Source organism: Scylla paramamosain, chromosome 12 (assembly GCF_035594125.1).
Source record: "Scylla paramamosain isolate STU-SP2022 chromosome 12, ASM3559412v1, whole genome shotgun sequence".
In the NCBI taxonomy this organism is placed as follows: domain Eukaryota; kingdom Metazoa; phylum Arthropoda; class Malacostraca; order Decapoda; family Portunidae; genus Scylla; species Scylla paramamosain.
Genome location: NC_087162.1, coordinates 26,738,680 through 26,754,872, shown reverse-complemented (window position 1 = coordinate 26,754,872; position 16,193 = coordinate 26,738,680). Strand labels below are relative to the sequence as shown.

The window sequence follows — 16,193 nt, the reverse complement described above, 5'->3', positions numbered from 1 at the left end:
GCCATCTTGGATAAGGCTCCCCAGCCCCCTCCGGTTCCAATACTATTTTTTTTTATTTCCCAAGTATTTTATTTCGGCTTGTAGCTAAGATTTTATGGTTTGTAAAAATATTTCGTTGTTTTTTAAGTTATTTGAGCGCGTGTGTTGCGTGAAAAGTGGTGATTTTGGCGTTGTTTTTGTGTAAATATGAGGGCCGTTTTCGGCGTATTTTTTTACGGTCCCAAAACTAAATCTTTTATTTCAACCTGTACTAGGTTCTTATTGGTTTTAAAAAATAGTTGGTGTTTTTTTAAGTGTGTTGCCGTGCCGCTCAGTGAAATGCGTGCACTGTACATTTGTTTTTATTCGTGTTCAACTTCCAATAATATTGATTTTTTTTTCGGTAGATTTTTTATTTGTGCTTGTAGCTCACTTTAAATGGTTTTAGAAAATAGTTCAGATTTTTTAAAGTGTTTTCCGTTATCTTTAAGCCAGAATGGGTGAATATTTGAACGATTTTAAATGGGGTGAAGGTTCCAACAGTTTCCAGATACTTCTTTTTAAATATCTTTAATACTACTGAGTTTTGAAATGTGTTGTTATTTGTGGCTTTAGTTAAAATGTGTGGCAAGTCTGAATTTATAAAGCATTCCTGTCTAGCTGCGTTTTTTAGAGGGGTCATTTTCAAAATGAAATACGTACGTACGTAAATAACAGTAGCTGTGACGTCATCAGCCCCCACCCGTGACGTCACAAGCCCCCCCCAGCCGTGACGATATCAGAGTGGTACCTTCCCTAACTCCCTTCCAGTCCCTCTCAATAAATATTCAGTGTTTTTTTTCAAGGTATTCCAAGGTGTGTGTGTGTGTGTGTGTGTGTGTGTGTGTGTGTGTGTGTGTGTGTGTGTGTGTGTGTGTGTGTGTGTGTGTTGCCTTATTTTTCGTTGTACGAATGGTGATACAGTGTGTGTTGCTTTGTCTTTCGTTGTACAGATTGTTATGCAGTGTGTGTGTGTGTGTGTGTGTGTGTGTGTGTGTGTGTGTGTGTGTTACCTTATCTTTCGTTGTACAGATGGTGATGCAGTGTGTGTGTGTGTGTGTGTGTGTGTGTGTGTAATGCATTGTCTTACGTTGCACAGATGCTTATGCAGTGTGTGTGTGTGTGTGTGTGTGTGTGTGTGTTGCCTTGTCTTTCGTTGTACAGATACTTATGCAGTGTGTGTGTGTGTGTGTGTGTGTGTGTGTGTGTGTGTGTGTGTGTGTGTGTGTGTGTGTGTGTGTTGCCTTATTTTTCGTTGTACAGATGGTGATGCAGTGTGTGTTGCTTTGTCTTTCATTGTACAGATTGTTATGCAGTGTGTGTGTGTGTGTGTGTGTGTGTGTGTGTGTGTGTGTGTGTGTGTGTGTGTGTGTGTGTGTGTGTGTGTGTGTGTTCCTGTGTTGCCTTATCTTTCGTTGTACAGATGGTGATGCAGTGTGTGTGTGTGTCTGTGTGTGTGTGTGTGTGTGTGTGTGTGTTGCCTTGTCTTACGTTGCACAGATGCTTATGCAGTGTGTGTGTGTGTGTGTGTGTGTGTGTGTGTGTGTGTGTGTGTGTGTGTGTGTGTGTGTGTGTGTGTGTTGCCTTGTCTTTCGTTGTACAGATACTTATGCAGTGTGTGTGTGTGTGTGTGTGTGTGTGTGTGTGTGTGTGTGTGTGTGTGTGTGTGTGTGTGTGTTGCCTTGTCTTACGTTGTACAGATGCTTATGCAGTGTGTGTGTGTGTGTGTGTGTGTGTGTGTGTGTGTGTGTGTGTGTGTGTGTGTGTGTGTGTGTGTTGCCTTGTCTTTCGTTGTACAGATGCTTATGCAGTGTGTGTGTGTGTGTGTGTGTGTGTGTGTGTGTGTGTGTGTGTGTGTGTGTGTGTGTGTGTGTGTGTGTGTGTGTGTTGCCTTGTCTTTCGTTGTACAGATGCTTATGCAGTGTGTGTGTGTGTGTGTGTGCGTGTGTGTGTGTGTGTGTGTGTGTGTGTGTGTGTGTGTGTGTGTGTGTGTGTGTGTGTGTGTTGCCTTATATTTCGTTGTACAGATGGTGATGCAGTGTGTGTTGCTTTGTCTTTCGTTGTACGGATTGTTATGCAGTGTGTGTATGTGTGTGTGTTCGTGTGTTGCCTTATCTTTCGTTGTACAGATGATGATGCAGTGTGTGTGTGTGTGTGTGTGTGTTGTCTTGTCTTACGTTGCACAGATGCTTATGCAGTGTGTGTGTGTGTGTGTGTGTGTGTGTGTGTGTGTTGCCTTGTCTTTCGTTGTACAGATACTTATGCAGTGTGTGTGTGTGTGTGTGTGTGTGTGTGTGTGTGTGTGTGTGTGTGTGTGTGTGTGTGTGTGTTGCCTTGTCTTACGTTGTACAGATGCTTATGCAGTGTGTGTGTATGTGTGTGTGTGTGTGTGTGTGTGTTGCCTTGTCTTACGTTGTACAGATGCTTATGCAGTGTGTGTGTATGTGTGTGTGTGTGTGTGTGTGTGTGTGTGTGTGTGTGTGTGTGTGTGTGTGTGTGTGTGTGTTGCCTTGTCTTTCGTTGTACATATGCTTATGCAGTGTGTGTGTGTGTGTGTGTGTGTGTGTGTGTGTGTGTGTGTGTGTGTGTGTGTGTGTGTGTTGCCTTGTCTTTCGTTGTACATATGCTTATGCAGTGTGTGTGTGTGTGTGTGCGTATGTGTGTGTGTGTGTGTGTGTGTGTGTGTGTGTGTGTGTGTGTGTGTGTGTGTTGCCTTGTCTTTCGTTGTACATATGCTTATGCAGTGTGTGTGTGTGTGTGTGTGTGTGTGTGTGTGTGTGTTGAAAATGTACGCCCGCGCGCGCGCGTACATTTTCAGTTTGTTAACTGCCTAAATAATAAATCGTTTATTATTATTATTATTATTATTATTATTATTATTATTATTATTATTATTATTATTATTATTATTACACACACACCTGTAGTTCAAGAGATTAGGTTAAGTTTGCTTAAACACACACACACACACACACACACACACACCTGTAATCAAAGAGGGTACCACGGGGTTTCTTGTTCTTCCTCGCTGGCATTGGGTTGAAGCAATTCTTGTTCTTCCTCGCAGCATTGGGTTCCGAAGCAAGCCCCAGCAACTGGGACTTGCTTCGGAACTTCTTGCCATTGGGGCTGAGAGAGAGAGAGAGAGAGAGAGAGAGAGAGAGAGAGAGAGAGAGAGAGAGAGAGAGAGAGAGAGAGAGAGAGAGAGAGTTTTGTCATTTTTTTAATAATTTCGTAGATTTTTGCTGTTTTGGTCTTATTTGTCAGAGAGAGAGAGAGGGAGGGAAATATAAACACAAACACACACTTACCTGTAATAATACACATCTACTTTACTGCAAGTCAGCCCAGTTTTCCTCAGCACTTCCTCTCTTTTTCAGCCGCGCGGGAGGGCAGAACACTCAGCGCCTTTTTTTCTATCTGCACCGACATCTTGTGAGGGCGAGGGAGAGGGAGCGGGAAGGAGTCACAGAACTTGCCGTCTGTGAACGAGTAACAATGAAGAAATTACAATGAAGAAATTACTGGGGGAGTCTCTCTCTCTCTCTCTCTCTCTCTCTCTCTCTCTCTCTCTCTCTCTCTCTCTCTCTCTCTCTCTCTCTCTCTCTCTCTCTCTCTCTCTCTCTCTCTCTCTCTATATATATATATATATATATATATATATATATATATATATATATATATATATATATATATATATATATATATATATATAAAACCTAAATTCTGCTGTATTTGGAAAGTGGCAGTTTTGCATAATATTTGGAATAATTACATATGTACGATAATTTTACCAGAAGTACAACAATTTCAACTTGAGCCAGGCCTTTGGATCGGCAACTCCTGTAGAAGGGAAAAAAAAAAGAGAAATGAACAGCATCTTCTATCCTAATTGTTCATACATCTGGCACGCCACATTCTCTCCAGAAACTCTTTCACCGCCTCAATCATCCTTTCATTCGCCTCTCTACACAGTCCCAGCAACAACACCATCCATTCCTTTCCTGTCTTCTCCATTCTTTCATTCCTATCGTGCCCTAACTCAGTCAGTATCACTTGCATCATCTCATTCCTGTCTCTGGCATACTTCACACACTCCAGCACCACATGTTCCACCGTCTCATCCTCTCCCATGTCACACATCTGGCACACTTTGCTGCGGGACTCAGACCACCTGTAACTCCTTGCATTCACATCCATACACTGTGCCCTCGCTCGGAAGAGAAGATCACTGCCTAGGCTTCCATCATACCACCTTTCATACCTCGGGGCCTCTTTCTCCTTGTACCATTCCAGGGTCTTCTTTCTTTCCATTTCATTCTTCCATTCATTCAGTCCCACACATTTCACTTCTTTGTCTATCTCATTCTTCCATTTTCTCACATCCCATTCGGCTCCCACTCTGCCTCCTCTTGTTACCACCCATTCACGCTCATATTGATTCTTCCCAACCATTCTTATCGCCCACACAACTTGCAATCCATTCCTGTCTGTCATTCTCATGCATCTCTTCCTCCATTTGCTTCCACTTTCATTCCACAGGTACACCTTCCTTGGTATTCTCGCATCATCCATTCTCTCAAGCCTAAACTTGTACCTAAGTGTGGCTTTCGTGAGTCTTTCTCTAAAGGTGCTCCATCCCATGTCACCTCTCAAGGCTTCAACTGCTGTGCACCTCGGTGCACTCAGTGCTATCCTTGCTACTCTATTCTGGCCCACTACTAACTTATCAGTTTCACTTTCATTCCATGCAATCATATCCATACCATACATTATACATGGCACAGCCACATTCTTCCACACTTCTCTCATCGGCAGATTCAAAATATTGTGTTGATCTTGCTCTTTGGACAAATAAATATAAAGAATGAATAAAATGTACATGAAAACTATTTATAATGGAGAAAATAGTAACCAGAAAAATACGCAATTGTTTATTATACATGTTTTCAAGCTTAGTAGTTGTAGTAGTAGTAGTAGTAGTAATGGTGGTCTGGTGCTGATGCTGCTGTTGGTGCTGCTGTTACTGATGCTACTGCTACTACTATTATTACTAATCCATACGATCTTTTTCTCAATTCCTTCCTCTTCTAAATATCTAAATTAACGCCTATCTATTGAGTACCTGTATATTAACCTCTCCTACTCGTCTCCACCTCTACTACCTCCAGTACCCTCCCTGCTGGAACCCCTACACCTCAATGCACCCCTTCCAGACCCTTCACGTCCACCATACTTGAATCTAGTAGCTTCATGTATCACGACGCACGCTATAACACCCCTGACACGCTTCTGACATAGCAGCAACTCCCCAAAACACCCCAGAATCTCTCAACTTATCTCAAGAACCACGCTTCTAACCTGACACACGCAATAACTATCGCCAGCATGCCTACAGCATCCCCAAAGCAACCCCAATCACACCAACATATACCAAATCATCCCAAAAATACTCACTACACCCCAAATCACTTCAAAACACACCCAAGCACATCTTAAACACGTTAAAACCATCGAAATATCTCCAAATACATCCAAACAACTCCAAAACACACAAAAACAGCCCTAAAACACTCCCAGATACACACAAAACACACCAAAAATATGATAAAACGCCCAAAATATACTTAAACACGCCTATAACACCCCAAAATACCCCTGAACACTTCCAAAATATCCTAAAACATCTAAAACCATATCAAAATACACTCAAGCACACTCAAACCAATTGCTCTTGGTCGTGGAGGATAGCAAAGTTGAAGGCTAGTTCACCAGAATGGTCAGTGAAGGGAGAGGAAAGCCAAAGTTGGTGGTGAACATTGAAATCTCCAAGAATGGAGATCTCTGCAAAAGGGAAGAGTCAGAATGTGCTCTACTTTGGAAGTTAAGTAGTCAAAGAATTTCTTATAGTCAGAGGAGTTAGGTGAGAGGTATACAGCACAGATAAATTTAGTTTCAGAGTGACTGTAGTCGTAGCCAGATGGTGGAAAACTCGGAAGATTCAAGAGCGTGGGCACGAGAGCAGGTTAAGTCATTGCGCACATAAATGCAACATCCAGCTGTGGATCGAAAATGAGGATAAAGTAGGAGGTAACAGAAAAGGGTCTACTGTCAGTTGCCTCAGACACCTGAGTTTCAGTGAGATAAAGAAGATGAGGTTTAGAAGAGGAGAGGTGGTGTTCTACAAATTGAAAAATAGATCTTATGTAGACCGCGAATGTTGCAGAAGTTAATAAAGAAAAAGTTGAGGAGGGTGTCAAGACACTTAGAGTCGTCAACAGAAGGACAGTAGTCACGTTACGGTTCTTGAGAGAGAGAGAGAGAGAGAGAGAGAGAGAGAGAGAGAGAGAGAGAGAGAGAGAGAGAGAGAGAGAGAGATAAATAATTGATTTAACTCACCCACTTGTTCTTGTCCTTCCTCCTCCAATTCCTTCTCCTCCTCCTCTTCTTACTTCTTAAATATTTTTCATTGCCTTCTTGTTAGTTATCATCTTCCTCCTCTTCCTATTCCTTCGTCTCTTTCTTCTCTTCTTCTTCTCATTATTATTATTATTATTATTATTCTACCATTTCTTCTTCCTCCTCTGCCATCATTTTATTCCTCCTCCTCTTTTTTCTTCTTCCTTCCTTGTTCTTGATTATCAACCTATTCTTGTTTACTCGTCCTCTTCACCTTTTCCTCCTATTCTAAATGAATAAATAAACAAATAAATAAGAGAAATATTCAAATAAAAGAAAAAATAGAGAGAGAGAGAGAGAGAGAGAGAGAGAGAGAGAGAGAGAGAGAGAGAGAGAGAGAGAGAGAGAGACCCATGGCTATTTCTCTCTGAAACTGACGTCCATCCACATAACGGCGCCTCGTGTCCTCGGTGTTGCCGCCATTGTAGCATTAATTCAATTTTCTTGTCATTTTTCTTTTATCATAAAATTAATTAAATAATAGAAAATGAAACTTTAAATTTATTCAATGTCACCAATAATTAAAAAAAACATATTCATTACATAATCAAGTTTACATACAATTAAAAATGCAAAACTATCATTACAAGATACAAAAATGTGGTAGCAAGGGTATTTTAATACCATTGTGAACACCAGGTATCAGCAGGAGTGGACAAGACTGAGTGGACACTCTCCCTGAGCCCATAATGAAGAGTGCCAGTCAGCAGTCCCTGCCATGCCTCAGAGGGGCTCGTCACCACCCACTGTGCCACCATTATCAAAACTCTCCGGCACAGATACATATAAAAAAAGTTGACCATGTAAAAATTATGATTCACTATCAAATCCAATTCTGTTGCATGTTGAGCTGCACTCAAATGCATATATCCAATGTAAATGTCAACATACATGAATAAAAGTCAGCCAAAGCATTGCATACATCCCATTCACAACATGAAAGGCTCTGCACCTCAAGGCATGGCACATTCCTTCAAGGTTACCCAGTCCTCACAACTCTACCATTTACCACATACAAAACCCTACTAATAAGCTTACTACTATTACAGTGTTGATAAACATGCAACATGTTAAAAGTGTGTATGACTGAAATCACAGGTTAGGAGACCAGAGTTAGAAAAAGATGCATTATATATTTTATACCATAAAATTGTGTTTGTCCCCATCCCTTGGCCTTTGTCACAATATTCTGATTAGCTTTAAGAAAGGTTTCTGCCAATTAGTAATTTTGATTGCATATTTTCTTAATACAACCCTTAGAAAGAGGTTTAGAAATACTGGTAGTAATACAAAAGCATACACAGTATTGCAGACAGTGAAACCATTAACATTCAGTATACATATGCTAATGGTCCAGGTGTGCCAGCAATGAAGGGAGAGGTAGGAACACATGGATGTCACTTGCACAAGGTGACGGGCAACTCTTGTTGTTGCTGATACTTATGTGGCTTGTCTGCCCTATTTGCCCCAGGTCTTGTTCTTACATTTTTTCATGTTAGTTTTCACAGCATGGCTTCAACCATGAACAAGGGGCATTATATACTGCAGTATTTATCTTTACTATGATTATCCTACACTCACTAAATGACATTTTCCCTGGGATGTTGCTAATGGCAGTGTATAATAAAGTTCATAATTCTGATCCAATTTCAGTGTTGAAACAATTATTATAGTATTTAAACATACACATTTACCATGTTGGCAGTGAGGAGGCTCATGTCAAACTAGATAAATAGCTGTTCAAAAATACAGATCAGTCCATTAAAGGGAAGGGTGTCTTTTTAGTGGTATTCTTTACAGCAAACAGAACATAAACACACTCACAAACACACAGCTAAATCCTGCTTTAATGGACCTCTGGGTGTTCTCATTGAGTTTTTATGGCCAACCAACCACAAAACATCCAATTTCCTCAATAAATACTGATTTTTTTCTAAGTTTGAGCTTGAGACCCTGATGAGAGAGAGAGAGAGAGAGAGAGAGAGAGAGAGAGAGAGAGAGAGAGAGAGAGAGAGAGAGAGAGAGAGAGAGAGAGAGAGAGAGACTTTGTCAACTTTCTGGTACCACCTATCCATTATAAATAATTATCGACTACTTGAATACGTATCTGAAAACAGCAAATAAGCTTCAATGAAGGCAAATGTCTGCTATGGTACCTACAGTAACAAAAACACACAAACACAAACACTACTACAACCTACAGTGAACACCAAAATGGTACCCCCTGTGAGTGGCTGACTGCCTCTCTTTCTCTCTGTCTCACTTGTTACTCACTGGCCTCAGTCTAGACCAAGTAAACCCAGTCTCGTCAAAGTATAACTGTCCTGAACTAATAATACAACCATCAGGACCCAGCACGACAGAGCTAGACCATATACACAAGCAGCCTATGTAGATACATGTCTGGACTAACTGTGGCAAGTCTCAACCAAACACACAGCTGCTGCTTGGTCCACATACAACCTACCTATATGGTCCACATACAACCACTGAGGACTTAACACAACAGGCCTGGTCCCCTTGGTAATACCTGTCTGGAAGTCTGAGTGCCACTGCCAGGTGAAATAACATTTTAGGATAGGTGTGACTCCTGCGGTGATATGAGAAAACCGTCCCTAAAATGCAATTTCCATGGCAATGTGGAAGTCTTGAAGGAAATAATTTTTGTGGTACACTAAGGCATTGATACGCAAATTTTAAAATGTAGCTATGTTCATTTCTTACATGAGATTCTTTACTTCCCACTGTTGTCCATTACAACAAAATTTGATGTGTGTGTGTGTGTGTGTGTGTGTGTGTGTGTGTGTGTGTGTGTGTGTGTGTGTGTGTGTGTGTGTGTGTGTGTGTGTGTGTGTGTGTGTGTGTGTGTGTGTGTGCACAAATAAGGATATGTGTGTTATCCAGGCTTGAGAAGCATTCTTCAAAAGTTTAAATGAGCCAACCCTCAGATCCCACCCTACACGGGTCCCTCCACCACCACCACCACCTCTACCACTAGACTGCCTGGCAGGAGCTGCTCTGTCTTCTTGGGGTCACTGCCCTCATACCCAAAAAGTTATATAAAATCATACAATGCAAAATATCTTACATAATAAGCTGCATTTGGTATTAAATATAAAAGCAAACTGCTTACAGATACTGGACTTGTGCAGAGGTGGTGGTAAACCTTCCATTATTACGATCAAAAACACATCCTCTACATAATCTCCAGATTTAGACGGAATGTTTACATACACAGACTCGGTCAACAGTATGTGTGGTAAGTAGTATGTTTTTATATATATATATATATATATATATATATATATATATATATATATATATATATATATATATATATATATATATATATATATATATATATAATATATTTTCCCCGCTTGGCTCTGAGGGGCATTGATTCAGTTGCGTGAGACACCACATCCCACCAGCACAGAGACATGAGGAAAAATTTTATGGCATGTACAGTGGAATGTGCTACTTCCAAGTGGATGCCTGTAAGAGTTAAAAGCTTTGAGTAAAATAATAATAATAATCAACATGCACAAAGAACTCTTCTTTACACTTACACCAGAACACTACAACAACCGGACATATCAGCGATGGCCATGACCTGTTCACAGACCTGCTCAAACATTAAACACTCGAGTCAATTTAAGAGTGGTACCAGCGTTTAAAGCCTTGAACACTTGTACTGGAAAATTATTCAATGAATGGTATATGCGTATATGCTGTAAAAGCAAGAATGGAACCACTGAAATCTGTTCTACAAACTCTTTGGTGGTGGTATGACTAGCAAGATCCAACAATGTGTTTCTCTGTATCACAACCAGTCCATCATGTCATGACTTGGAAACCTCAAGCTCATTTGTACTTTGGACTCACACCAACATTTAATCCCAAAGAGCATTTCTTAATCATGGAAATTTACAACTACATAAGTCTTGTGGCAGTAAGTGGGCAAATATACGGGCTAAACTTATACAATGTTAAGAAAATATAAAAGATGACTTATTCATTTTGATCATCAGTTAAACTAAATGCTTAACAGTCAGAATTTCCTTGTAAAATATAAGTACGTACACATTTACTAATAAAATCTCCAATGACAGCCAACTTCCCCCTAATCCTGAGTCATGAATGGTGCAGATGAAGACAAAGCAGGAGGATGTTTCAGCGCTCTCTCTACAGCTGATGATGGCAGCCTGGCAGTGACTGCAGCTTGTGCCGGGGAAAACTGATTCAGTCCACCACTTGGAGGATGACTCAGATTCATTTTGGCCAACACGACAGTATTTTCCTAGACACCCGATGCCTGCGGAACACTTCTTACCAATGCTAATTTTGGCTTGGTTTCATATTCTGGGTTTGTAGGTTAAGGAGACATGCACTCTTTGGACGTCTGTTTCTGTACAGTCGTGGTCGGTGAGGGCCGGGGGAGAGTCAGGTACTGGGGGAGGGGCGCGCCGCCGAGGGCTGGACACGTAGTCTCCAGGAGTTGGAGTTTTGACGTCTGCACTTGATGATCTTCCCCGAGATCCTTTCTGTCCGTTTTCCTTGTCCTTTTTACTGGAGGAACGCCTTACCAACTTTCTCTCTTTGTCCTTGCTGGATGAGCGTCTCAGTAAGCTTCCCACGTTTTCACTGCTTGCTCCACCTTCAATGAAACACAAGACATTAGAAACTACACTATTACAATATATAGTCATGAAAATGTTTGTGCCAGAAACAATGTCCTTCTCCCTCAACAAAACACACAGCATTAGCAATTACATTATTAACACGTATATTCATAAAAATATTCGTGTTGAAATATTGTTCTCAATATTTTTAAATGTTATTTTTTTGGGATGTAGTAAGGTTGTTGACAATTGTCCCTTTCCACCAGCGGCCAATAGGACTAAGAGTATGAATAATATGTGTATGAATGTGTGGTGCTTTGTCTGGGCTACCCCATGTATAATTGCCAGCCTGGTACAGTTACCACTGAACAATTTGTTTAAGAATTTACAGATAGAAATTATGAAAAAAATGTTGTATTTAATCATTAACAAATATTTTTAGGGAGTTATAGAAAAATATTTGAAAAATCCTAAGATCAATTACAAAATGGAGCACAAAATTAACAAATATATATTTTTTAAGTTATAGGGGAGAAAGCAATGGAAAAATTCTACAATAAATCACAAAATACAACAGAAAATCAAGCACATTAATAAATAATTCTTTTCAAGTTAACCACAAAAATAACTAAATAAAATGAATAAATAAATTCAACATTGGAGCACAAAACCAGGCAAATTATCACCTGAGGGCGGCCTGTTGATGGAGCCAGAGCGGAGGATGTAGACGGCACGCGGCTGGCACTCCACGTCCACCGGCGGCAGCGGTGAGGCATGGGGAGAATGGGACAAGAACCATTCACTCCGAGTTCTCATGCGTTCAGTCTGTCTCTCGTGAACCTGGTGGGTTGATATTACTGTTAATTCAAGTCTACAATACGATACACTGAGAAGGGTGAGAGGTGAATTACTATTATTATTATTATTATCATTATTATCATTAACTCATCAATTAGGTTTGCAAACTGTGATATTAATTAGTATGGAAAAGCAAATGAGACTGCAAAGTTTGTAGTATGAGTAAGGACACAATATAGTTTAATCTGCAAGGTATACATAGTGTGATAGTCTAAAAAAAGACTAATTGCTATGGACATGATTGCAAAAGTTTGTAATATGAATGACATAATAGTTTAATCTGCAAGGCACAGTGTGGTTGACTAAATAAGGTCTAATCACACACAGATGAGTAACATAAATGTTTAAATTGTCTCTTTATGTGCAAAATCAAAATAACACAAGAATACCAGACTAGAACACTGCCTGTATCTTGCATTTTCACTTTTCACCAAAGTTTTATTCTAACTAACGATTCAGATTTCATTAATTTTCTTCTCTCAAGGATTAACTTAAAAAAAAAAATTATAAGGAAAATTTTTCATATACTTCCAAAAATGTGAAACTGTGATATACAAATGTGAGCATTATAAAATATTAAAAAATCTGAATAACACAAAATTCACTGAACTTGATATGTGTGCCAAGTAATAATGCATGTTGAGGAAGCTTCTTATTCACATATCTAGTTCACAAAGACCCAAAGCATTTACTGGACTGAAATCACTCTAATCTTGTGATGCAAACAATATGCAAATCTACAAACTGACCATTCCCTCATAAGAAAGACTTCTAGGAATCCATATCTAAGAAGCACAACAAAATCACTTGATATTCATAGTTAGTAAACTAAATGCTATACAAAGCTACAACTGAAATGCTTGTCATGCCAGTACTGAGACCAAGCTACAAATACAGAAAGAGGCAGTTGGCAATGACTGGTTGGTGTGTATATACAGAGGCTCTGGTGTGCAAAACAAAGGAGAAGTTTGCACAGAGACAATATCCTGTGTGAGTGTTGAGGTGTTTCCCCGCTAACCTGAGGGAGGTAGGAGAGACTCTTGGTACTCTCGGCATAGCGGTTGACCTGCCGCAGCTCATCCAGTGTCATGCGCAGTGCTGAGTGGGAGCTGCCACTGCTGCTGTCCTGCCCATTGCCCTGTGGCACAGCGCACACACACACTAAAGCATTCGTTGGAGCCGCAAGCAGGAGCAGATCCAGAATTTTGTACAATGAAAGGTTAAAGTTAAGCTTATTCCACTTCACAAAACTAAAATTCCACAATATTATGAATTCCAGAACTTTGCTCTTGATTACAAATGAACAAATTTCATGGAGTGTGAATGCTGGATCTGCTCCTGGTGCATCTGAAGGTTATGGAACACTCACACCTACGAGTCTGGCACGCATTGGTTGGTTAACAGGTCAGTGATACCCAAATCTGTAGGTTATGTTATGGTATACACACAATTACTCCTTGTTAATTAACACAACACTCATCCCTGCCCATGTTAACTGTGTTAGTTATGCATCAACCACTAAGCTGTCAAACTCAAAGTGAATATCCACTGAAATCTCCACATCTAGCAGTATTCTTCCCAAAACAGAGTCAAAGTCAAGTCAATGACCTCTAGCACATCATTAGCCCAGTGGATGTCCTGTTACTCTGTGTACACTGTGCAGTATTTGTGAGAAATGACACCAACGTAACACTGTAGTGTAGTGATGCAGTGCAGTGAGGCATATGGGAGCTCATGAAGAAAACAGGGAAGTACAAAATAACAGACAAATTAGAGTAAGGAAAGATCTAGTTAACTACAGTGGTCCCTCAATTATGCTAAAAGTTTAAGGTTGTGGGGAGAGAGAAAGTGAAAGAGAGAGAGAAAAAAAAGGGGGAGAATTCTTGAAAATTAAATCATGAATGAACCTATTAAAAAATCAACATATGAACTGAAAATCCAAATGGGTAAAAGTGAGCATTAAAAACAAAACACCTGCCAATGATCACCTCAACTAGAAAACTAAATTCTTACAGCTACGAATGAAACCAAAACTTTCATTGGATTCTTAGAAACTGATTAACCTACTCCTCCTATATACCAGTCACTATGCAGCCTCACAGTGGAAATAAGATGCCTACTCTGGTATCATGTTCCCATTACCTACATTCCCATGGTTAGGGGTGCTGCCTTGGTGTGCACTCAGTGATTCAGTGAGGAGAGTGCTGCCCCTGTTTTTCTCAAGCAATGTGAACAATACCTTCCTTTTCTATATATTACAGGAAGCAAGATTTACCATTTGTCTATACCCAAGGAGATGGTTGTGACAGAACTCTCCATTTACTTTTATCTTGAGTTGCTCTAAAACCATCATTTTCTCACCTATTTCTCTCACTCTCTCTCACATATACTCTAGCACTTGTCCTATTCAATGAACTACCAAAAATTCATCTTGTTTCATTTTATTACAATAATTATGATCAAGACCTAGTGTCAGTCCACTGTAAGCACGATGATGAATGTGTAAATTAATAAGATGAAAATAAACTAACAGCACACAAAAGAAATGTACACAAATAATGAATACATAATGGGGACCATTGTACTTCACTGATGGTTATGTTGCATAGGACAGGAATCATGAAGCAAAATCCTTTCAAAGCATCGTCAAATACTACATAACTCAGATGTTAGTCACTGGGTAGCGTCCTGCCATGAGACTCACCTTGTACAGGCCATTCTCCTCCAGGGAGGTGGAGAGGCGTGTGCATGACTCCTGCAGGGTGTTCTCGGGCACGCCAGTCACCACACCACCCACAGCACCCGCCTCACTGCTCACGCCACCCATGTAGGCCAGGCCGCTGCTCTCTGGGATGTGGATCAGCTCTGGGGTGGACTGTGATTCCTCCTGGCCGGCCATTGCTAGAAAGACATGGGACCAGGTGATGCAATGTGTCAGAGCTTTCTTTGGAGTGGATGCAATGTATGGTTGATGACTGCTCTAATTCTTATCTCTAAGGGCTGTATGTAATATTAGGCACACCCCACAGCAAGGGGGGGCAGCCACACTGCACGCCCTGCAGCTCAGTGGGGAGAATACTACCACTACATTCCCTGTGTGGTGTGACAGTGACTAGAAGACCAAACAAAGTAACCAGGAACCCACAATGCACTTTCATTCCTACAGTGAAATGTGGCACAGCATCTTTTTGAGGCTACCTGCCTTTATGGGAGATCTTAGCCCAATACTAAAAGATGTTATAATAAACACAGCCTTAGTAATTTTCTCTGAGATCTCACCATTTCTAATTACTTGGAAAGAGAAGTATTGAAACACATAAAAGCATGAGGGGCAGAGTAAAACCCCCAATTAGGACGCATAAAATCATCTTTTTTGAGTTTCTACAAAAATATCAGAAATCTGATTGCTATTAGTTATATGATGAATGCATTGAGGAAAGGTTGTTTTTCTGTCTCTCTCATTCAGAGAGAGAGAGAGAGAGAGAGAGAGAGAGAGAGAGAGAGAGAGAGAGAGAGAGAGAGAGAGAGAGAGAGAGAGAGAGAGAGAGAGAGAGAGAGAGAGAGAGAGAGAGAGAGAGAGAGAGAGAGAGAGAGAGAGAGAGAGAGAGAGAGAGAGAGAGGGGGGGTGAAAAGGATGGGATGATGGGAGCACAAGGGAGAAAGGTGGTGATACAGAGTAGGAAGAGGGCAAGGAGGGAGGGCAAGATGGGAGTGGAGGGAGAGGTGGTGGAGTGATACATGTCACAACTACATCACTTAAAACCTTCCCTGTTTAAATGTCTACTCAGCTCTTGCCAGCTTTACCTTCAAAGCCAAGAGTAAAATCTCTAATGAAATAAATATGGCAATGAATTGTAATGCCATAAATTAAGAGGTGTCAAACAAGCTGTGCCAAAATGTCATATCTATAAAGTTCAGGTGGCATATTCAAACAGGATGCAATGCAAAAATATACACGTATTTATATAGGGTCACGAGTACTATTATGAATTCATGCTTGGCCACACTTGCTGAATGGTGCTGGGATGCCCTAAATGCTCAGCAGCTTTACTCTAATACCCTTCATGGAAAACATGCCTGTGCGTTCTAAGTGGAGAGGGTGAGGCCAGAATATTACAGCTGGCTGGCAATGCCCTTCTAGAATAAAAATCTGAAAAATGTTGTCCTAGTTTGTTTTTATGTTGTATCAATACCCAGACACTGCAGATTCCCCCTTCATCTCAATGTTTATGGTAA

At 40.5% G+C, this 16,193-nt stretch overlaps 1 protein-coding gene across 9 annotated transcripts in view; it reads right to left on the bottom strand.

The window, feature by feature from the left end:
* Window positions 1-9,247: 9,247 nt before the first annotated feature.
* LOC135106032 (uncharacterized) overlaps window positions 9,248-16,193 on the bottom strand; it is a 31,948-nt gene continuing 25,002 nt past the window's right edge. For 8 of the 9 annotated variants that reach the window (XM_064014830.1, XM_064014822.1, XM_064014828.1 and 5 more), the window contains 4 exons: window positions 14,662-14,858; window positions 12,976-13,095; window positions 11,786-11,939; window positions 9,248-11,134 (listed from right to left, as the gene is read on the bottom strand). In XM_064014830.1, the coding sequence (XP_063870900.1) occupies window positions 10,833-11,134; window positions 11,786-11,939; window positions 12,976-13,095; window positions 14,662-14,858 (773 nt within the window). In that variant the 3' untranslated portion in view covers window positions 9,248-10,832. The remainder of the gene's footprint in view (window positions 11,135-11,785; window positions 11,940-12,975; window positions 13,096-14,661; window positions 14,859-16,193) is intronic. The other variant, XM_064014829.1, reaches the window with a different exon arrangement.